The sequence below is a fragment of the Sinocyclocheilus grahami genome, unplaced genomic scaffold, assembly GCF_001515645.1.
Source record: "Sinocyclocheilus grahami isolate Dianchi unplaced genomic scaffold, SAMN03320097.WGS_v1.1 scaffold256.1, whole genome shotgun sequence".
NCBI lineage: Eukaryota > Metazoa > Chordata > Actinopteri > Cypriniformes > Cyprinidae > Sinocyclocheilus > Sinocyclocheilus grahami.
Genome location: NW_015505435.1, coordinates 267,876 through 292,413, shown reverse-complemented (window position 1 = coordinate 292,413; position 24,538 = coordinate 267,876). Strand labels below are relative to the sequence as shown.

Sequence of the window (24,538 nt, the reverse complement as noted above, 5' to 3'; positions counted from 1 at the left end):
GGGGGTTGCATTCAGCATTGCAGAACTTTGTGACATCATGACCAATAAGAGTGAACAGAATGAACAGAAGGAGGAGGCATATGACCGTCTGGTCATAGTGGTGGTAACATTTCTTGATCTCATATTAAGTGGTATCCTTAAAATGTGCTACTGCTTGGTGTTATATTCAGTTCAACTGAAAAAGCGAGACTGTAAAACGTTTATGTAAATTTTTTAAAAATGTAATCAAGATGTATTTCAAATTTGGTAATATAACAGCATTCATTACCATAAATCAGGTCAGTAAATTTAGTTTCAGTTTTTAACATATCTGCTATGGTGCTTTGTTTGAAAAAATACAGTACAGTTGACATTTAGAATTGTAATACTTTTTATATTATAATATATTACAATACTTTTTATATTTATATTATGATATTATTTTAATTTCTAAATTATATTACTTTTATATTAATTGATTTCATTTTGATCTATTTTTAAGATGCCACCTAAGACAACAAAAGAAAGGTCACAGGCCTATAGGGACTAAATAAAAGCTGGCCCTATAAAATATGAAGAGAGACTTAAAAGAGACAGGGAGAGATACCTGAGGAAAAAAGAAAAAGGTGTAGTAAAAGCAATTGTAGATCTGTCAAAGTGGGAGCAACGCAAACAAAGGAGACAATGAAGAATCAAACAAAGAAATAGACGAGAGGAGATATAAAAAAAAAAGAGACCAATGAGAACATTTCAGTATCAAACTCTCACAATTATATAGCCTCATGATTATCTCACAATGTTGAAATTTTGATGCATCATTTATTGCTTATATTTTTGCCTTGCCATCAGTTGTGTCAGTTATTTACAGTATGCACTGTAACCGTTAATCTTTGAGACAAATCAGTTAAAACACACTAAAAACAGGTGTGGTTATGTTTAACGACTTTGTGAATTGAGTTTAATGAGTGTGATGAGTTTAAGAATTGTTCTAATAAATATCTCTACATTCACGTTAATTCATTGTCATTTCCACAACACCCTGTCATTTCCATCACCACACACATTTTTAAGAAATATTTAAAAAGTTCTCATCACACATTAAAAATGTATCCACAATTTATGAGATTATGCTCTACTTAATATAAAAATTCAAGGTATTTATTTTCTAATAAGCTCTTACCCAAACCAATATTACATTTCATAGTGTGACAGGTGTACAGTTCAGCATTTGGTCCTTAGGGCAGTTAATTTATCTCATTGACAAATGTATAATTATTATACATTGTGGAAAAACTGGTAAAACTAGTTACAAAAATGATCTTAGACTATTCTTGAGTGGCATAAGTTATTCTATTTTTAAATAACAGCTGTATATTGAGATGTGGAGGAAATGACATTCGTTCATTGCAGGTTGGAAAAAATTTAAAATATTAACAATTCCTCTTGTAATCTAAGTTTGTCCTCTTACAGACCTTAAAACTAGACAAATTATTTAAACTTATGAGACTGTGTTACGTGACTTTTGAACAAGTTTTTTTTATTCAACTTCACAAGGATAAAAGTGCACCTAGTTGAAGAAACGCCCATATAAGTTATTTCACTGGCATACTCACCCTATGCTCAGAATTACTGTAATGAATATATAAGTGAGCAAAGAATTGTTCAAGTGGACATTCAACACATCAGTAGCCATGTTCAGAATAGCATACTAGCATATGATATACATTATAATATTTCTGCAGTATACATGCTATATATTCAACTAAACCATCCATTTCTAGTGTGATGAATGAGCTAGAAGTAATATCAGCTGCAATATAAAATTTTTTAACTGACTTAAGTTTGATCAAACTGTGGAATGGCAAGACATTTTTTTACTCAATTTAATTTAAAATGCAAAATTGCTGAATGTTTCATACAGCATAATGTAGGTCATATAGCAACAATTTAGCATACTACTATTTAAAAATGTATCCTATAATGCTTTCAATTTCACGTATTGTTTTTGAAAAATAGTAGACAGTATACACTGTATTCCCTAGCAGTATGTTGTTAGTGTTCTAATTTTGCTCATAACCCGTCCCGAACTGTGCAAATAAAATGAAAAGCACAATATAATATCTAACCAGCAGAGGGCATCACAGACTATGAAAAAAAGTTGCTTGATTCTTTTAAATCTCCATACAATGTTTCCTCTTGCTATAAAATACATTTTGCTATTTTTTGTTGTTGTGCCATTTATTCAGATGTACCGTGCCAGAGAGAATGCCCCATGTTTGGATGTTTCTCATGAAAAGCTTGTGGTTGAACTCAGTAACGCTACAGCTACAGCTACATCCAGTTACAGACCGTGGTTCTACCAGACCTGCACCGAGTTTGGCTTCTGTGAGTAGATAGCCTACAGTGCTCTTTTGAATCATTTTCTAATTTCTGAGGTTCAATCAAATTCCCTATAGAAATATTCACGCACACAGTAGCCACAGGAGTACATTCACACTTAAGTCTGAAAGTCAAGAGAAACGTGCGGTAGCCCCTGTGTGACAGGCCAAGACTAGTATGATTCTAGGCTCTTGGTCGTATTCCCTTAAAGGAATCTATTCCTGATTCCAAGCCTTGAGCTCTACCCCGGGCCCAGGAGTCTGGCCCTAACAGGTAAGTATTTTGGGGTATGTTGTCTAGGCCTTTATCCATAGGGAATAACGTCACTGGCAGCCGTCTAACGTCCCAGGGGCAACTCCCACAGCAATATGGTAGAGTTGGTGCTCGCCATGGTTCTGGCTTGCACTCCCCTCAGCATGGTGGCGTGGGTATACCGTTCCCCATAGCGACCCCTAGAGGACGCAGTTCGAAGTTCCCATGAAAGGGAACGTCTCAGGTTACTTATGTAACCATGGTTCCCTGAGTAGGGAACGATGGCAAGAAACCGTCCTCTAGGTTTCTTGCCATGCTGCGGACGCAAGCTTCAGACGAAGAAGTGAATGATGTGTGCTCCCGGCGCCTATTTATACTATAGTCACACCGGTAGTGACGTCATGGCTGTCGCCGGCCAACGAGTTGGTGTTTTTTCAATGTATGCTTCAGACACGGGTCACGACGAGGCGTTCCCCATAGCGACCCCTAGAGGACGCAGTGTCTCGTTCCCTACTCAGGGAACCATGGTTACATAAGTAACCTGAGACGTTCTTTTTTAACAGCTGTTTTATTTTATAAATATATATATACTTTAATCTTAGATTTATGTCCACTTACATTTCTTAGATGTAATTACAGTGAAGCTGTCTGCTCAGAGTACATTATGTGATTCATAAGGGCATGTTTTTCTGACCAAGGAAACAGACCCATGGATGGAGCTAAGCGTGGTCTGGAATGACACTATGGTGGACAATGACAGAGTCATTCTTATCGATGGCACTGCCCACTGTATGGACATGAATGCAGATAAATCAATGGATAAACCTGCATTGCACCAAGCCAGGAAAGTAAAAATCTAAATGTGTAAGCAAAAATTGATTACATAGAATAATTACTCATTTTAGTTTAATTTTACGTTAAAAATACAGGAGCTGAAGTGCATTTTTTCTCTCTCACAATGTTTATGTTCTTATCCCCAGGAGATTGGAAGACGTGTGGCCATGTGGCTCAAAAGTGCAGCATTGTCAACATGAGATTTGATCAGCATGTGTTTTTGATAATCACATGACCAAAGCATGCCAGCTGATTTTCCTTTTGTCCTTTAATTTGCAAAAATAGATATTTGAGTGCTTGAAATCTTGAAATCTCTTTTATATTAGGTTTCTGAATCTTCTTTAGGAGTCAAAAGACTGGTGGAGTTTGTTTAAAAAATGTCTGAAATAGTACTTGTGAATGAAAATATGTACGCTAACATGATTGCAGTACTATAAAATAGTTATCACATGCTGTGACCAGCTGAATATGACTTACCTTAAACTCCTGCTGAATTCAGAATTCCATGAAAGATAATATTACTATCCTACATCAGGGTCTTTAACTACTATAGTATATGCTCATGTTGTTCTGCAAAATTCTAACCCTCACATTTGCTTGTCAGGGGTGCATTTTGTGTTGGGGTTTGGTCAACAGAGCAATTTTAAAAGCAATTACATAGAAGTACTTGTATTTTATTGTATATTGTTCATGTAATAAAATGTTCATGTAAGTACATGGAAGTATAGTTAAAGACACCTACAGCAATAAAGTGGGCTCAATATTATATGGCATTTTTCCCTATTCTGTAAATGAAGTTATATCATAACCAAATACCTTTAAAAATAAAAAGTATGTGTAATGAATAATTTATGTGTGTTTGTGCTCTTGGTAAAATACAGATGTGGTAAATTTCACACCTTGAAGAGGTAAACATTACTGGTTGTGGATTCCAGGGGTTGGAAATGCTCGTGCTCTTGCATTAGGCCTTGCTAAAATGTCACTGTTGCTAAAATTTGAACTACTGAAATTTAACCTCAGAAAAAAACATATAATAAGCAATTTCCATCCTTGATTATGTCTATGAAAAGCCACGCTATTGAGCTAAACAGAGGCGCTATTGGTATTAAGTATTTCCACTCCTATTAAGAATCTCTACTAGCCAGGAAAATGGGATGAGGGTTGATCTGTCAGTACCTCTCAGAATATTAATAATAAATAAATAAATAAATAAATTGCATTAGTAATAATTTTGTGCAGTTGCTTCAAATATAATTGCAGATCCAATTGATATACTAGATAAGTCTTGCAAAATCTTCTGTACTGTACATATTACAAATTTAATGCAGTTTCAGGATCAAGAAAAATATGTTGAGATGCATGATGTTTAGAACAAAAAGAGTATCCTGTTATTCTCATGTATTCCTATTGCATGATCTGTAAATTACAGGAGTAATCAATTGCTTCTATGCAAATAATTTATAAATAGAGGCATGTGAAGTGCTGTCTGAACAACAGCGGAAACAAAAATCAATCATACTCAATCTGTGAATGTATGAGTGTGTGTAAGGTGAGCAAGAGCCAGTTGTTACAAGGCCATCTGCTTGGCGGCATTGTGTGCGTGTGTGTGTGCGCGAGGAGGTGGTTTAGGGGACAGGGGGTGTGTTCAGCTCCTGCTGTTTGGTCCTGCCTCTCGCTGATTGATGATCTCCACTCCCCCAGGGTCGACCAGGTCACGACCTCCCACTACTGACCCCCCCTCCGAGAGAGCTCATTCAGCACCCTGCCTTCACACACACACACACACACACACACACACACACACACACACGCACACACACACACGCACGCACTATTCACTCCATTTGGCTGTCTTTCCCCCCTTTCGCTTTCAGACAGACATTTGAATACATATACACTTGCCAATATACTGTCCACGGTTATTTGTCCTATCTTAAATATGTCATGTAAACAGTAGGGTCCTGCAAGTGTGACATGCTCTGCTTCATCTAAAACTTTTTTAAACAACATTTTTCTAACTAATTTATAATTATTATTCATAATATGAATTTATGTTAACTATAAATGTAATATTTGTACTTTTAAAATTTTATTTGTGAGGCTCCAGGACACTGCTGTTACATGTCATGTCAACTGCCCATATACAAGACAGGGTGAATTACCACAAGGCTATTGAAGTGAGAAACACACACACACGTCTGGTTTGCTATCCTTGTGGGCAGTGTTCGAACTATACCGTGGACTTTGGGGGAGCCCACATGTTTTTGTTATTACGGGGGGGGGGGGGGGGTAAGCACACGCGCTTGCGTGTGCTTACAATGACTTACAAAGATACATAACAGCTACAAGTGTATGCACTACTCGCTTTATGCAAGCACTATATAGGATAAATCACTATACAGGATTTAGCATATTATACTTTATCGACACGAATTGATAGGTGAAACAACAAACAGCCACCCACAAATAGTCTACATACAAAGCATCAGGCAGTCTTTGAGTTCACATGAACAACGGTTAACGTAAAGTTACTCATCGTCAGGCTACAGAAGAATACGCAGACCTATAACAACCCAGCCACAACACATAATTGCAAATAACACGCCTTACCTGAACACAGAATCGCCCAGAGTCCAACGTTTATATTTTTTTCTATGAATTTTTGAGTTAACACGTACTAAACATGAGTGGAATTTGCACCACAGCGCCCCACACCTTGATGCTCATGACAAGAATAGCATGTATAGTTATCTTTATTGAAATGAATTAGGTTTAAATCGCCGTCATGCATGAATTAATGATATTTTTGCAATTTTACACATAATAATCCACGATGATCACATTACACAAAACTGAAATTGCACGTCAAAATAACACATTGTCAATATTTTTTGACACCCCCCAAAATTTCACAAATCACGTTTTCAGGGGAGCCCATGTCTTATTAAGGGGAGCCGAGCTCCCCCTAGCTCCCCCGTAGTTCACACCCTGCTTGTGGGGACTCTCCATAGGCGTAATGCTTTTTCTACTGTACCGACCGTATATTCTATTACCCTACACCTTAACCTACCCCTTACAGGAAACTTTCTGCATTTTTAGATTTTCAAAAAAACTTAATTCTGTGTGATTTATTAGCTTGTTTACCCGTGAGGACCTCAATTTAGGTCCCCACCGTGACATGAGTCCCCATGAGTCTGTGTGTATTCAGGTTTAAGTCCTCACCAGAATAGAAAAACAGGCACACACACACACACACACACACACAGAAAAACAATAGTTACATTAAATGACAACCAGTTTTCTAATATATAGTACTTATAATTTATAAACCTTATAATCCTAATAAATTATATAAATGCATCTAAATACAAGCATATTTCTATAATTATGTTGACTTTAAAATCTTAAAAATCGTACATGTTATTTGTCAACTACCCATAAACATTTGTCAGTAAATTACATATTCATAACACCCACATACACTTCCTGCTGTTTCCATATAACAGCTATTTCCAAATTGTCCATATCTTTCTTTTTCTTTCTTTCTCTTTCTTTCTTTCTTTCTTTCTTTCTTTCTTTCTTTCTTTCTTTCTTTCTTTCTTTCTTTCTACTATTTTAGTTCACATATGTATTTATATAATTACAATTAATTGTTTTGTGTTTTCATTTTATTAATTAATTTAGTTTTATCTATTTTACAGACATTTAAACACATTGTTTTACAATATTGTTTTACAGACATTGTTTTGTCTTTAGTTTTTGCATTTATATTTCCATCGATGGTTAAAAAACAATAAAAGTATTGTAAAGAAATAATAAATAGTAAAATATGTTGCTCAGAGTTGACAGTATCATGTTTTGTCTTTTACTTTTGTCAATTTGTCATTAAAACCAATAATGATATTGTAAATAATAATGATAATAATAATAATAATAATAATAACAATAATGAAAAAAACTTTACATTGCAATTAATTATTTCTATATTTTATTAATTTATTTTGTTTTGCTTGTTTTATCTATTTTAAAGGCATTTAGACAATATTTCTTACAGACATTGTTTTGTCTTTTATTGTTGTCCATTTAAGATGAAAAAATAAGGGTATTGTAAATAAATAATTATAAATAATAATACAAATATCTCTGTTGCTGCATAGTACACAGTATTATGTTTCCAAAAATAATGTTAGCATATTTTTGTTTGCATTACTTCAGTGTGTTATACAGGCCATTGTAAATGGTTCTTTACTGTGACTAACTATGTACATATAGGCTACAGGACTATATGTCAGGTATACATCACACACATTATGTTTAGACTTGTTTGCAAAACACATGCTAATATGTTTTTAACCATTCTGTATTGTAAATAATATCACTATGAATTACATTTTATAAAAGTAGCCTGCACACAGGCTTTATCTCATCACTGCAACCAGATAAGCAGAAGCTAAGAGTCTGTTGTAGAAAACTCTCTCTCTCTCTTCAGCCTGTTCCCTTGATCAATGAGCAAGTGCCAGAGCCACAACTATTAATCAGGGCCTATCGGCTATCTGTCTACCACAACAACCAATCACAGCGGCCGACAGCTACTCCATAACAAATGGAGCAGGGCGGCAGGCGGAGGGGTGGGGTGAAGCCATACTTTATCTGATCTTAGCCAGGTCACAGCACAACGACACATACAGATGACTACAGATGCTGATTGAAAACACACATGCGGTCTGAAACAAAAGTACACACACTTGTGTAAACAGGGACGCCATGCTACATTATACAAATATGTGGTGCAGACACATCCCGTGTCAAGAAGAGATCTGCCTGTGTCTGTGCCTGTGGACAGATTTGAATTATACCTTACTTTATCATGAAACAGTTTAGTAGGATGCTATCAGAAAGACAATTAGAAATAATGTTGGCTTGACAAATCCTAAAGTTTAAGTTTCAAGGTTATTAAGCATATACACAGCATTAAGAGTTAGATAGTTGCATGTGGTCCTTTTGATCGCTGCACTAAGGATGGAGCTTGAAAGCTCTGAGAGGTGTTTATATATACATATATATATATATATATATATATAGTTCAGTCATGAAACTCTAGATGGCGCAGGCTGACGGGTTGTTAACGTAACTGATGATATTCAGAGAATTAAACGACTTGACACAAGCTGATTGGTTCAATGAGCGTACTGCCTTGCATTTATATGGCTGACTAGCATTCACTAGAGATTCCTGCAGCATGCTTTCAGAGTTTGTCTGAAACCCTCCACTGTCCCCAGCTCCACCTGTATAGATCTGCTTACGGGTTATTTTATATGTTATTTGTGCAGCAGCAGTATGTCTTAATTACTCACAGCACTGCATCACCATATGCATTGGCAGTAGCAAGTTCCTGTACTTGCTTGCAGCAGCAGCAATAATCTACAACTACAGCAATAACCAACAGCAGCAGCAATTCAGCAGCAGCGGCGTAGCAGATCTATTCTGCCAAGACCAAATACATTAACATTGTCATATCCATCACCATGCTAAAATCTTCAGAGAGTTGTCATGATTGAAATATATACAGAAAATATACATTTGCTGTGATAATTACAATAAAATATGTTTGTTGATTAGACTGGACAGTATTACATTCTCCATAATAATTTCAGCATTAAATTAGCTGATTTTGTCAGTAATGTATCAGTCAAAAAATGCTGATATCAGAATAGTGATTTAGAAAAATTCTTAACGCTACTGTATTCTGCCATTTTTATTTTTTTTTGGCTGGCAACTTCAAACACTGCAGCCCCATTTCAAACCCCTCCTCAAATAACAACTGTTCCCAGGTCAGCAGGTTTTTCAGAAAATCAGTGTATACATATAAACTCACAGTAAAACACTATGTGCAAAGACGAAAGTTTGAGAGCTCCTCTCCCTTCACATATACAGCAAAAACATGAAATTCAGTCCAATCAGCAAGCAGTAAACCAGTCATTCATCATAACACCTCTGCAACAGTCTGTCAGTGCCTGATGCAAAGCAGACCTTCCATTAGATTTATCGAGCACTTGGCTTAGCGTTCCTCCCTTGGCCTTCTCTCTTACCTCCCTCTGTCCTTCTCCACATCTGTCCATCCATCATCTCGGTGGCCAGCGGAAGAGTATCAATCCCTCAACCCCATCCTTCACTCCTCTGGACTGATGAGAGTCCTTGGATTTTTCATAACATTTTTGTAACACTGGAAAATAAATTGTAAAAGAAAAGAAAAGAAATGTATTGCATTACACCAAACTTATGCACATATGTTACATGCTGCTCTGTGTTCACTGCTGTTGCGTGTGTTTAGCTGGTTGTCTGAGGGCGTATCATGAAGTCTGCAAAAAGCTGTTCAACTATATCAAGATATACTGTCATATCCATTGAAACAATGTCATGCGTTTAGCACCTGTGCTAAGACATGCAGAGCTTTATTGTTTATGCAGGTGATGCTAGTTTAAAGTTTCCAGATCCAACTCGAACCCTCTTTGTTATCTTCATTAGTATTATGTCATCTTTTCATTTATGTCTGTAAACAAATGTGGCAAACACTTAATTGTGAATTACTCTATTTCACTTCATGTTAAAAGAGCTGAATGTAATGCATTAAGTTTGAATATGTGGAAGTGTGATTGAGATTTCATTCTGCCTGATGGAAAGAGTTGTGTTTGAGACACTTTGAGGACACTACTTGCAAAGCAGACCATACTTTAGGCTGATCATCATAAATCAGCATTTACATCCTTATGTTTACATCACAACAAAGTTTTGAACCTTTTTATAGATATTTTTCATAGATATTTTTTATTTTTAAAGATTCATTTTGGTTTATAAATATGTCTCTTCCATTTTATATTGCTCTTGACAGGCAGTAATTCACGCTACACAAAATATTGCCTTTCCATGTTGGCATTTACCCAATTGTGCAAGATTCTGTCAGGGGACAGATGGATATATGCAAAATGTAGTTTGTTTGAATGCACAATTTCTGATGTCAACAACAAAATACACTTACACATATTTACATTTATGTATTTGAATTACATTTGCATTCCATCCATTTGGATTAGACATTTTTGACACATACAAACTAATAAAATTTATGTAATGCATACTTGTCAGTCATACATTAATGAAACAGGTAAGGATTTTTGTAATCCTTTTTAAATTTTATATGCAGTTCAAATACATAAATGTGTGAATGGAAAGTATATATGTATTTAGAATGTGTGTTAATATGGAATGTGTATATGGAATTGTTGGGGAAAGTTACTTTTAAAAGTAATGCATTACAATATTGCGTTACTCCCTAAAAAAGTAACTAATTACATTACTTAGTTACTTTTTATGGAAAGTAATCCGTTACATTACTTTTGCGTTTCTTTTTAAATATGAGCAGGGCTTGATTGTTTTTAATAGAAGAAGTTCTATTTATAGTAAATGTAAAAGCCCTTTCACACCAAAAAGTGTAATGAATAAACCTCAGGCTGAAGCAAAAGTAAATTCACGTCTGTACAGTAGAACGCAGGAGAAGAAACACTCTTCAGCAATAAAAAAAACATTGAAGCACAATTGTTAGTTTATCTAAAGTCATTTTTGCTTATTAGTATGGTTGAATTGGATCATCAAAGGTCAGCAGCAAAGACATTGGTTAATAAAATGGGATTAGATACATTTGTGTTATTTAACATATTTAATTATACGCAGGTTTGCGTCATATTCTGAGTTTGCATTTCACTGTTTTAATTCATTTTGATGAATACTAAATCTGTTTTTTTTGTGAGTGGGATGAATTAAAGGGATAGTTCACCCAAAAATGAAAAATTGGATGTTTATCTGCTTACCCCCAGGGCATCCAAGATGTAGGTGACTTTGTTTCTTCAGTAGAACACATATGATGATTTTTAACTTTAACCGTTGCAATCTATCAGTCGTATAATGTATGGCAATGGTAACAAAATCTATGAGAGTAAAAAAAACATGCACAGACAAATCCAAATTAAACCCTGCGGCTCGTGACGACACATTGATGTCCTAAGACATGAAACGATCGGTTTGTGCCAGAAACCGAACAGTTTTTATATCATATTTTACCTCTAATACACCACTATGTCCAACTGTCTTTGGACACATGCACGGCATCCGGTGCGTGAGGTGTGTACGCGCTCTGGCGTAGTTTATGCAAGCGCCGGAAGTGATCTCTCGCGCGTATACGTCACTCATTGTTTACACAGTGCACAGTCATTGTAGGTACGACGGCTAATCAAAATGGTACTTACTTGCTCTTATCCGGATTGTTCAAACTAAAAGACTACATTCTCTCGCGTGAACTCATTCGGGAGTGGTGACTTTCCACGTATTCACAACTTCTAAGCCTGCTCGGCTGAAGTTATGGTTGATTGCTCATCTGCTGAATATCAACACACCCATTAACGTAAACTACGCCAGAGCGCGTACACACCTCACGCACCGGAAGCCGTGTGCACGCTCAAAGACAGTTGGACATAGTGGTGTATTAGAGGTAAAAAATTATATAAATACTGTTCGGTTTCTGACACAAACCGATCGTTTCGTGTCTTAGGACATCAATGTGTCGTCACGAGCCGCAGGGTTTAATTTGGATTTGTCTGTGCATGTTTTTTTTACTCTCATAGATTTTGTTATCGTTGCCATGCATTATACGACTGATAGACTGCAACGGTTAAAGTAAAAAATCATCATATGTGTTCTACTGAAGAAACAAAGTCACCTACATCTTGGATGCCCTGGGGGTAAGCAGATAAACATCAAATTTTCATTTTTGGATGAACTATCCCTTTAATGCACATTCACATTTAGTCTAGAACTACAGTAACATCATGTTTACACAGCGCACACAACTCCTCTGCACTTCCGATTTCTCCCAATATGGGGACAGGAGACTTGTCAGTCAATAAATGGGAAAGCAAAGTAACTGGCATTACTTTTTTGAAAAAGTAACTCAAGATAGTTTCTTGTAAATTAAAAAAGTAATGCGTTACTTTACTAGTTACTTGAAAAAAGTAATCTGATTACGTAACTCGCGTTACTTGTAATGCGTTACCCCCAACACTGTATGGAAAGCATTTTCTCCATTTTAAAAGTTGATAAGCCTGTTTATGTTGCTATCTTAGTTGTGTTTCATTATTTGCATTTAGTGACTCTATCAAAATAATCACAGTATCTGAACTGATTCTTCAGCTTCATATAATTGTTTATGTAATGTGAATGTATAATATTACGATAATAGTATTTTACATGTTTTCTGCAATTAAATAGAATACAAAGCAAAGCAGAACTATTTGCAAGATAAGCCAGACCAAAATCTTTCCTCTTTATTTCTCTCTTTCACTCATTCCCCACACTCTGTTCTCCTGCCTCTCCCCCCGGAGTGACAGGTAGATTAAGGGGCGTGATAGATGCCTCTCTCTCTATCTTCTTCTCTCCACCTCCTCCCTCTTTCCCTCTATCTATCATGGGCCCTGCTGTAATTGCGGTTGTGTCGGGCTGGCACTGCAAGCCACCATCCATCTCTTTAATAACAAACAGTCAGGGAAACGGATGGTGCTCGGGCTCGGAGTTAATCTCCATCTGTAAGAAGACCATCGGAGGGAGAGAGAGAGAAAGGGGGAGAGATTGAGGGAGTTGAGGATGAAGAGAAAGACAGACATAGGGTTCTAGAAAAAGAAAGGAAAGTCTGCCATGCCTTCCTTGCTTCTAAATTTGGTGAAATAACAAAGAAGAACTACACAATATAACAGAAGAAGAAGGAAAAGGGGAAAATATTGACCGTTGAACAGACTACACAAGCAAACAAATCTTCTAATCTCTATTTAAAAACTAGGAAAATTGTGAAAAATGGGTTGCCATGAATTGCTATCCAGACGCTAAGGAGTTCTGAGTGTGCTGCTACACAGTTTCTGGGTGGATGCTAGGTCCCCTGACTTTGCTTGTGTTGTTCATTGTAAAAAGTAGTAAGCTGCAATTATTACCTGATTTAACTCATTGGTTGGTTCTGTGACGTTAAATACAATTTTTTACATGAATAAAACAAGTGATTTTAGATGTTACCATTTTTAGGTTACCGTGTTTTCAGTATACTGGCCAAAGTCAAAATAGCCCATCCCTTGGTTTTACTGCTCCCTTCAATGTCTTTGGAATCTTTTTCAGTATGTGACATTCTGATTTCTGCTTAAATGTTTAGGCCTATGTGCCTAAATCCTGAGTATGAATGACAGTAATAGTGATGCTTGCCTTAGCAAACACCAATAAATAATAATATTTTTTTATATACTCATTCTTTTTAAAAATATTTTAGAAAAAAATACTCAGCTTTGTTGCACTTTGGAAACATCTATAAGAGGCATTCAGACAAAGTTCAGGCAGAGGGTGAACTCATATATGGCACAAATAAGAAATATCGAAAAAGTGAAAGAATATTTATGGGTGCTGGGCCATGTCTCTCTTTTTACATCCTTCTTTGGTCATTGTCCCACTGATATACAGGTAGTTTTACTTGTCTTTGATGTTCCATGCTGCACTGCACTAACCTGCTGCATGTCAGGTTACACTGGACATTAGAGTTAACAGTCATAACATTCAAACAGGCTTTTGTGGTAAATACCAAAAGTTTTGTCACTGGATAATGCCACATCAAAAACACCATGGTAATAATCATTATTAAATATAAATTATTTTAACATCTACTAACACTTGTTGTGTGTCATCCTATTAAAGCCAGTTTCTTAAAAAGAGAATGCTACAGCATAAGCGATTCAACCTAGGGATCCAGTCAGTAAGTTTACATTTAATATAATCTTTTTTGTGTGTGTTTGTGTAGGCGGGCTACAGTCATGATTTCTGTACATGACACAATGCATAAATTAATATCTGCAAAATATAATATCTGAAGGATTATGTCACACATCACCTCTGTATTTCGGAGGATGCGCACAATGCCAAGGCCAATTGTAATTTGATTAATATGTACACATGCTAGATGCTACAATCTCATTATCTAGGTCTGCTATAGTCTGACTTTGCAAAACATTTATAGGACATTTTACAGAACAAGTTATTGCTTTACTGAAATCAAACTTTCGAAGTGCATGCTGTGTAACATGAGCAGTGCCATAAGGGCTATAAACAAGTAATAAGAAGCATAAAAAGGCACCAAAAATTGACAGCGAGATCCTGACCTGAGGATTTGGGGTGAACGGACACCAGAGAACGACTCCCTCAGGGATACACAATGCTCACAACAGCAGATATAGATCCAGATGTCAAAGGTCAGGCCTACGAGATTGTGTGAGTTTGTGAAGTCAGTTCTTTCGCATCATAAACTGTAAATGTAGGACAGGCCATAAGATCAATAAGCTCTGGAATAATATTAAACATTATAATACAGTGCATAAATGAGAAAGAGAGAGATTTGTTGCATCTGAAATAGTACGGTCACTTCTCTGTGCCACCGTTTTTGGCTCCTGATGCCTTTCCATGACCGAATGTCTCTCATATGGCACGCACACGCACAGACACCTAGAAAAGATACTGTGACAAATGCCACTGAACAAACATTCACAATTTGAGAGGAAGTGACAAACAGCCACATTAAACAAAAAATCACACTAAGCTGCCTAACACCAGAACACTAATGAGCTTATTCTCCGAACACAACCTGCCCTCAATTTCACTCCTACAAAAACACACAATTAATGTGAAACACCCTGTCCACAAAGCACGCCAACAGTCAACCGATCATATTATGTAGGCTACTGTATTTACAGAAGGCTATAAAATGTTTGTGCGTGTATACCCTTACGAAAAAGAAGTGTATTCAAGTGTGCTATTAGTATACTTCTTTTAAACTAAAAAATAGGAAAGTATACTTTTAGTCTACTTTTTATGTACTTCTCAGAAATGGGCTTTCTTGTACTTCTCAGAAATATACTTAAAATGACATTTAAGTATACTTGACTTATACTTAGAAAAAGACTAAATATATTTTAGCTACAATTGTGTTCCTAGAATCCGTGTTTTCATTGTTATACGGTAAGGGACGCTAGTACACGTCTTCTGTACAGAATTGCCAAAAAACACAAGTGAAGAAGAAACCGAAACAACAGATGCTTCCACATGTATTCTATCACGATCATCAGACATAAAACAGCATCTTCACTTAAAGAAAACTTACGAGTATACTTGCAGTATAAAACTACTAAACTAGTAGTTTACTGAGACTATACTTCAAAGTGTACTAAAAATGCTACTACAAGTATTTAATTAGTAAAATATCAGTATACCTATAAGTTCACTTTTAGTATAGTTGAAGTACAAACTAAACATGTTGATGTAAACTAGTTGTGTACTCAGTTTACTACTGTTATACATATAAGTATACTTTTATATACTAGAAAGTGGGCCAATTTAGTCCCAAGGAGTATTGAAATAGTACACTTACAAGTATACTACTAGTACACTGATATTTGTATACTTACTACATAAAGTATCCTTAAAATATACTTGAACTTTACTTAAGTATACTTACTAAAATAAACTTGAAGTATACTACTTTTTGGTAAGGGTAGTCCTACAATGTTTGAATTTCACACAGTATTTAATTAGACATTTGACAATATAGCTGCCAGATATTACGTTATTTAAAAAGGTGTAGCATAGCAGATGTTACATTAGTTATAGAGCATTTTGTCTGCGTATGAAATGACAACGCATTACATGTGGAAATACCCGATTAAAGGCCGCATTCAAAGGGCGTTGCTCCATTGAGCGTCTTTACAATCAGTTAGTTCTGAGAAAAGGTCCAACATGTTTTTTGCTATATTTTTTGAATCCAATCCAATTTAAAATGCGGTATAAGTCTACAAATACCTTTTTTTTCTTCTTCTTGGTGGTAGGCTATTGTGCAGCATATGATGTGACGCGTATGCGGTGGAGAATAACGCAAGTGTGTACATTTACCAGTGCAACTCAGTGCATGCTTCAAAACAGATCTGCTCCAGATTGCACATTATAGCTTACCTATAATCAGACAAAAAATGATTTTACACCGGAATAACGATGATGAAAGTCGGTGAGCACTCTCTCTCTCTCTCTCTCTCTCTCTCTCTCTCTGTGTGTGTGTGTGTGTGTGAGAGAGAGAACGTCCTTCAGATAAAACGGCTCTGCGTGTGTGTGTGTTTGTAATGCGCGAGCGTGTTTGATAAGGAGGTGGGGGTGAGAGACCCCGTTGTGTTTTGACCCCCTAAACAACTCCCAGTCTCCATCTCTCTCTCTCTTTCTCTTTCTGGTTTAAAGCTTCATCGGTCATTGTGGAGAGACGCATTTGAGCTCAGCGCGTCGCTTCATGGACATCGATAGAGCGGAAAGGACGCGACATACCAAACGCGCCGCTAATGCTGGATAGCCTCGGCCCGGTCCACGCTTGTGCTGCTACATTCTTATTAAGGTGGGGTATCCTTACGCCTTCTCATCATATCCTAGTTTATCCATTATATAACCCAATATCCATAACCATAATTTACATGGATATAATAATGTGTTATTCATTTAGTATGTGTATACTCATAATATTATTATAGGCAATTCTCATTCACTCTAGAGCACTTATATAGGCTGTTATTTTGATGGATACTTTTAAAGAGAAAAGCAATATCTACTACTCTCATGTGCTTGCATTTATTGTATGATGCCCCAAATGCTTTTGGACCAGAATATGAATATGGTATCAGTACATGTTTGTGTTACAATGCATGCTTAGTTTTTTTTTGGTTCATGTTTTTTATGCTTTAGTTCTTGTAGAGAGTGTGTCTTATCTGGCGCTCTGGTGTGTGTTGTCATCCGTCAGTGAGTGTGTGAGCTCGGCTTCCGTATCGCATGGAGAAGAGGGTAGGTCCTGTTTTTCCCTTTATTTTCCAGGTCCATTTTCCTGCTACTTTGATGCAAAGGATGCTATCATGTGGATATTAAAAACAGATTTCTAAATATAACTATTGAGATGCAGCCTACAATGTAGTCTACAATCCAAAAAAAATAAAACAATAATACAAATAAAAATCTTATTTTGTAATTGTTAGATTTTTGGCTGATACTAGGCTATCATAACGTCCTTTCCAACATCCGATTAAGTAATAAACATTATTCCATTATAAGTAATGCTTAATTAATGTTCTTTAGTTGATGTGCATTCAAATAGTAAAAACTAGGCTATCATTAAACTTTCATTTATATATTTTCATCTAGGCCTACATTTATTTGAAAGACAGTCGCGTTAACAAAGGTGCTTATACAATCAGCTGTTCAGTTTTAACCATATTCAAATAAACTACATGTAGGCTATTCAGAAAAGCAATAAAAGGCAAACATCAGATGGAGTAGTGTACAGGCAGATGTAAGGCAGATGAAGTCAGGTCAGCTTTTGTGCTACAGTGAGCGGCCTAATGGAAATGATTGTTGCTTTCTGTCTACTTAGAAATGGTAGTTAAGATCCTGTTAATTTGTAATCAGTCTAATCAATCTCAAATCTAAGCTCTTTTATCTGTACGGCAATATTTCTCCTCGTGTGAAACGATCCAAGAAATTCAGTGACACTGATTGGTGTTTTTATTTCCAGTAAAAGCCTGTTAGATTCAAAGTAAAACATTGCCGTCACTAAAAATGTATATTGGTAAGTCCCACAAAATAGGTGGGTTTATGTATATTTTCTATGATCTTCTACATGATGTTTGCGTCTTTAAGTTTGCGAAGTACACATTCATTTACTCATTTATTTAGAAAAAGCAATGCTACGACATACATAATTCCATATATTCTGTTTCTATTTAATTACATTTAGTCTGCTTGAAACTCATACTCTACTGCTTTTAATTGGTTGTAGTTTGTCTATAATAATTAATTTACACTACTAATCATTATGTGATTATCAATCAAAATATGTCCATCAAAGTTTGATTATATTTCCATCAATAGAAAGAAAAATCATCAAACTTTGGTTCACAAATTTTCATATATGTATTTGAGCTATTTATCTGTTAAGCATTATATGATGACTGTTAATTACTTAGATTATTGTTGTTATTTTTTACTTAAAGCTATTATAAAGTGCTAAATTACTGACAATTTATCACATGCAAGACTTTGGAAGTTCTGTGTGTTTATGTGTTTTGCATACAGTATTTTTAAATTCTTACATCGTCCATCTTTATAGAAGGCCTAATAATAATTGTAATTATAGAGTTTATATATGCTACAGAAAATATTGATTATTTACAGAGGCCAAAAATATGTTTGTTTTTATTTTATTTATTTATGTTTTTGTAAAATGTACTTCGCAGAGGTGGCTTACATTAAGTAATGCTATCAGTAATGAATAATACAACTTCCTTCTCAATAATAGGTGAGCAGTCATCGGAAACGGCTCAAATTAAATTTATAGTTGTGCAGTTTTCTGATTATTGATTATTCCGAAAGCATTGTGTGAGTCTTTTTCTTCTTTGTTGTTTATCTGATCATTTATCTGACTACAGCATTAATCAGAAAGCTGACTGTAAACCCACCTAATTAGTATAAATGAAGGCTGGATGACTTTATGTTTTTGTATGTAAGGCTGTTAATTATAAATCAGCTGGAAAGTTTTTCTTTGGAGTCTATGTCCCTGGGTGAATGTTGCTTGGCGCTCTGAAAAATCGCACATCAAAGTCTCCCCGCAACCAGTGTTTATTAAGGAGGAGATACAATTAGCAGAGACTTCAAACAGCCCCTCGCTAACGCACATACTCAAATGTACTGTCAATCCTTTATATACTTATACATCATAATAAATTCCCCCCACACACAGCACATCTAGTCAAGTCAAGTCACATTAATTATATAGCGCTTTATACAATACTGATTCCTGTCAAACAGGAAAATAGTTAGTCAATAATGCAAGATGCAATAATGCATCTCACTAACATAAGGCTGAATCAGGCAATGTCTTATCACATCTCTCCCGTATCTAGTATGAGGACTTGGTGCATTACCCAGGCTCTGATGCCATGCCTGTGGGAGACTACAGGGATGCCATGAGGTCACTTCCTCCACCTCACTATGGCCACACTGTGCCTGACTCCCTGAAACACCACCGGGACCAGATCTATGGGTGAGAGTCTGGTTACTTTAACCATCTGTTACCTCCCACCAAACATGAATGAGCACTGCATGTGTTAATATACTGTATATTGACTTCAGTTCCTGTTAGTTCTGACTAAGAGATCAGAATTATGGAATCAATTATATGTTTGACTTTCTCACATAAAGATATATTTTTGGGTCAAAACAAAACTCTTCTTTCACAATAAAAAAGAAAAAGCAAAGTCAGAAAGGTGGAGTGTGTAATTTTTGCACCACTAGAGGCACCAAATGGAATTGCAAAAAAATAATGCCCATTTTCCGGTTTTCTGAACACTCCCATTGGTCAGATAAACAGTTATACTCAAGTTATACTCAACAGTTATACCCACTTCATTGGTCGAGCCAGTGCTGCTGTTTTGGGCTACTCAAACAAGCATAGCAATGTTTAGAATACGCTTCAGAGCCATTTTATTTGCAGTTTTGAAGGAAAGTCATCTATAATAGCTTACTTATAGTCGTCTATCCACATTTACCTTAGATATAAATCCAAAACAATTTCACCTTTCAAGAAAATCCAGAGTAGTTATGACATTTTTGGTAGCACATAAACAATCATTCTTAGGCAGCATTAGCTGTGTAGCATTTTCTTACCCTGCAGTGTTTTCTTACTTGGAGCGTATATGTGTTTATTTGCAGTCATCCTCTGTTTCCACTCCTGGCTCTGGTATTTGAAAAGTGTGAACTTGCCACCTGCTCACCACGAGACTCCACCTCCATGTCAAACTCCGCCCACCTCCCCGGCATGACCAATCACAGTGATGTCTGCTCCTCTGAATCGTTCAATGATGATATCGCAGTCTTTGCCAAACAAGTGAGTAACCAAGCCAATCATATTAAAGCCAAGCGCACACTACAAAACCAGACATCGTCATGCTGTATATTGACCTTTGTGACTTTTAAATTCCAATTCAATTCTTAAATTAAAAATGAATTTGCACTGAGGTAGAAAACAAGATGTAGACTTATAATTCAAACTTGAATTTAAGAAAGTAATATTAAAGGGGTCATATGATGCGATTAAAATTTTTCCTTTCTCTTTGAAGTCTTACAAGCTCTTGGTGCGTAAAGAAGATTTGTAAAGTTGCAAAGACTAAAGTCTCAAATCCAAAGAGATATTCTTTATAAAAGTTAAGAGTCAACCACGCCTACCTAAAACGGCTCGTTCTAACACGCCCCCACATGTCTACATCACTGTGTGGGAAGATTTGCATAACACCTCCCAAATGTTCACGCAAAGAAAGAAGGCGTAATTTTTATTCTCGCTGTAGTATTGTTGCTGCCGCCATGTCGTGAAGGCGCTGTGTGTTTCGTTGTGAAAGCGAAACTACTTTGCTTGGCCTTCCAAAAGAGGACACGACTAGAAATCAGTGGTTAAGTTGTATTTACAACACTGTTCCAGAACAGTTCAACCCAAATATTCAGATGTGTGCAGCACATTTTATGGAGGACTGTTTCCTGATCCTGGTAGAGTAGACTACAATGCCGGCTGTTCTGACTCACAGACTGTAAGTAAGTTTTATTTCTCCGATCACAAATGCAGACATGGTTTTATGTTTACACGGCGTGATGCAACGCAACGCAACGCGTAAAAAGACAGTATAAGTCATTATAATCCATAATTATGTCCCCACTGGATGCAACATGTGTCATTTTAATGTTTTTGTCTCGTCGCTCCGGCTGGACAGGGCATCACAGTATGGTAAGGGGTGTAACATTTCCGTCACACGCTTGAGGTATTCGGCCAATCACAACGCACTGGATAGCTGGCCAATCAGAGCACACCTCGCTTTTCAGACCGATGAGCTTTGTAAAAATCGAAGCGTTTCAGAAAGGCGGGGCATAGAGGAGAAACAATAATGTACAGTATGTGGAAAATAATGTATTTTTTAACCTTAAACCGCATAAACACATTTCATTACACCAAATACACCAAATAATGTTCTTTTTAGCAACATCATATGACCCCTTTAAATGAATGAAAGTTCAAATAAATTCATATAACTGTACATTTGAACTAGAATAGCAAGGTTTGTCAAGACAAACTTTGAATCCTGTCGTGACAAAGCCTTATTTGAAAGTTTAAAAACCCCTGAAAAGGCCTTTTGTACAGAGAGAACAATAGACTGGGATCTTCAACTTTTAGTTTAAAATGTCAGAGGCAACAGGCTTATGTCTTGAAGTGTTTTTTTTTTGTGTGTGGCTTTACTAGAAAAATACCTACAGATACATCAAGCATCAGATTCAGTACATAATGATTTTTCTATTAATTATTTTAGATTCGATCAGAGAAACCTATCTTTTCATCAAATCCAGAAGTGGATAATCTGGTAAGATATACGTAAGCTTTCTTTTAAAGAAATGGCTACATGTAATTTTGCAAAGGGTGTAACCATTCTTAACCACATGATCTCTTTGCACAGATGATCCAGGCCATTCAAGTTCTACGGTTTCATCTATTAGAGTTAGAAAAGGTATGTTTTTCTCTATTCCAACATGTTTTTAAAGCTTACTCCCTGAAAATACGGTTATAATTTACTTACATCATTTATTCTTTTTTTATTTTATTCATTTTTGTATTATTTTTGTTCCATTTTTTAAACTGATATCCTTGATAAAATCTCATTCATGCCTCCTTATATTCAAACATGGCATGTCAAAATGAAGCACTGGAGGTTTGCTTGCAGTGACACAAAATAGCATGCTCGCATGGTTTAAAACCAGATGTACCAGGCTCCTTTTTAGAGATAGACAGCTATTGTCGCAGTACTCTCAGCTTTTATTTTACACGAAAGAGCACAATGAACATGCTATGAATTTTTAGCTTTATAAATGTCAATGATATCTTTGACAGCCTGACATCTTCACTTGTCTCTTATAGGTTCATGACCTCTGTGATAATTTCTGCCATCGGTACATCACCTGTCTAAAAGGCAAGATGCCCATTGATTTGGTGCTGGAGGACCGAGAAGGCGGATCCAAATCTGACATGGAAGATTTCACTGGCTCTTGCACCAATCTGTCAGAACAAGTCAGTAGACATCTGACACTTATCAGTTGTTCCCTTTTCCTGGGTCTGTGTGTCTGACTGTGTCTGTCTTTCCTGATCTAGAATCAATCTTGGTTGCGAGACCCGGATGACTGTGCGTCGACCCCCTCAGGCACCCCCAGTGCCTCCTGTGGCCTCACCTCACACAGTGCAGAGAACTGCAGTGATGCCGGTACTTCTCATTTTACACACAATGGCAATGCTATAAATGAAGTGCTATAGAGAAGTGTAGCTTTTATGCTGTATACTGTTTTATAAAAATCTTATGGGAATTGTGTCAACTATATGCAGTGATAAAAGCTACATTGCTTCATTCAATGACTGGCATCTTGTTATCATCTTGGAAATAAAAAACTATTATTTTGCATTTTCGATTCAATCCAACAAGATATTTCATTATGCTTGTGTGTTGTGCTGTGTCAGGTGATGGGTTGGATGGAAGCGTAGCATCTCCCAGCACGGGAGATGAAGATGAAACAGATAGAGACAGACGAAACAACAAGAAAAGAGGAATCTTTCCCAAAGTTGCAACAAACGTTATGAGAGCTTGGCTCTTCCAGCACCTGTCGGTGAGAGAGAAAACCAACTAATTTACAGTTAAAAATATACTTGAACATTTTCCTTTTGTGTTGCATGGAAAAAATAACAGCATAAATGTAGAAGCTGTGTTATTTTGACAAAAAGTATGGTTACTATGGTACATTTTTATAAGGCTTGAGAGAAACCGTAGCAATAGGTTTTAAAATTAGTGTCAGAAAAGCAAATAACAGGAAACAGAGCTTAGAAAAAGAAGACGTGATAAAAGGTTTGGATAAGGTATTTAGCAAGAATAAAAACAATGTGGGTAACAAACAGACTTGAGTGAATAAAGAAATTATTAATGTTATTAAAAACTTACTTTTCAAATATATTTTCTTGAAAAAGTCATTCTAAAAATCAAAAATCAATGCATTACTTTATTTGCTACTTTTCCAAAAAGTAATATGATTATGTAAATAGATAACTCCCAGCACTCCGTATAACTTATTTGACTTATTTGATCATGTGTTATGTTTTTGTCCTGTCTCAGCATCCGTACCCATCCGAGGAACAGAAGAAACAGCTCGCCCAAGACACCGGGCTCACTATACTGCAGGTCAATAACTGGTTAGTAATCACTCTCTTTTACCAGTAATCAACCTCTCTCATTACCTGCTGTTATATTCACCTATTTTAAATAATGAGATATTTAATTAAAAGTTAAAATATGTATATGTGTGTGTGTGTGTGTGTGTTTGTGTGTGTATGTTTTGTATTTACATTTTTGTTCTGCATTTTAAAGGGATAGTTCACCCAAAAATGAAAATTTGATGTTTATCTGCTTACCCCCAGGGCATCCAAGATGTAGGTGACTTTTTTTCTTCAGTAGAACACATATGATGATTTTTAACTCCAGCCGTTGCAGTCTATCAGTCGTATAATGTATGGCAATGGTAACAAAATCTATGAGAGTAAAAAAAACATGCACAGACAAATCCAAATTAAACCCTGCGGCTCGTGATGACACATTGATGTCCTAAGACACAAAACGATCGGTTTGTGTCAGAAACCGAACAGTATTTATATCATTTTTTACCTCTAATACACCACTATGTCCAACTGTCTTTGGGCGCGCGCACGGCATCCGGTGCGTGAGGTGTGTACGCGCTCTGGCGTAGTTTACGTTAATGGTTGTGTTGATATCCAGCCGAAGAGCAATCAACCATAACTTCAGCCAAGCAGGCTCAGAAGTTGGGAATACGTGGAAAGTCACCACTCTCGAATGAGTTCACGCGAGAGAAC

General features: G+C 36.3%; 1 protein-coding gene across 2 annotated transcripts in view; it reads left to right on the top strand.

Moving 5' to 3' along the window:
- The first annotated feature begins 16,683 nt into the window (after positions 1–16,683).
- The window catches only part of LOC107598789 (homeobox protein meis3-like), a 9,304-nt gene continuing 1,449 nt past the window's right edge, over positions 16,684–24,538 (top strand). The window contains exons 1-10 of one of the 2 annotated variants that reach the window (XM_016290221.1): positions 16,684–16,948; positions 17,348–17,388; positions 19,500–19,639; positions 20,308–20,482; positions 21,948–21,998; positions 22,092–22,142; positions 22,550–22,699; positions 22,781–22,889; positions 23,141–23,286; positions 23,787–23,863. In XM_016290221.1, coding sequence (XP_016145707.1) covers positions 17,377–17,388; positions 19,500–19,639; positions 20,308–20,482; positions 21,948–21,998; positions 22,092–22,142; positions 22,550–22,699; positions 22,781–22,889; positions 23,141–23,286; positions 23,787–23,863 — 911 coding nt within the window. In that variant the 5' untranslated portion in view covers positions 16,684–16,948; positions 17,348–17,376. Of the gene's footprint in view, positions 16,949–17,292; positions 17,389–19,499; positions 19,640–20,307; positions 20,483–21,947; positions 21,999–22,091; positions 22,143–22,549; positions 22,700–22,780; positions 22,890–23,140; positions 23,287–23,786; positions 23,864–24,538 lie in introns of both variants that reach the window. The other variant, XM_016290220.1, reaches the window with a different exon arrangement.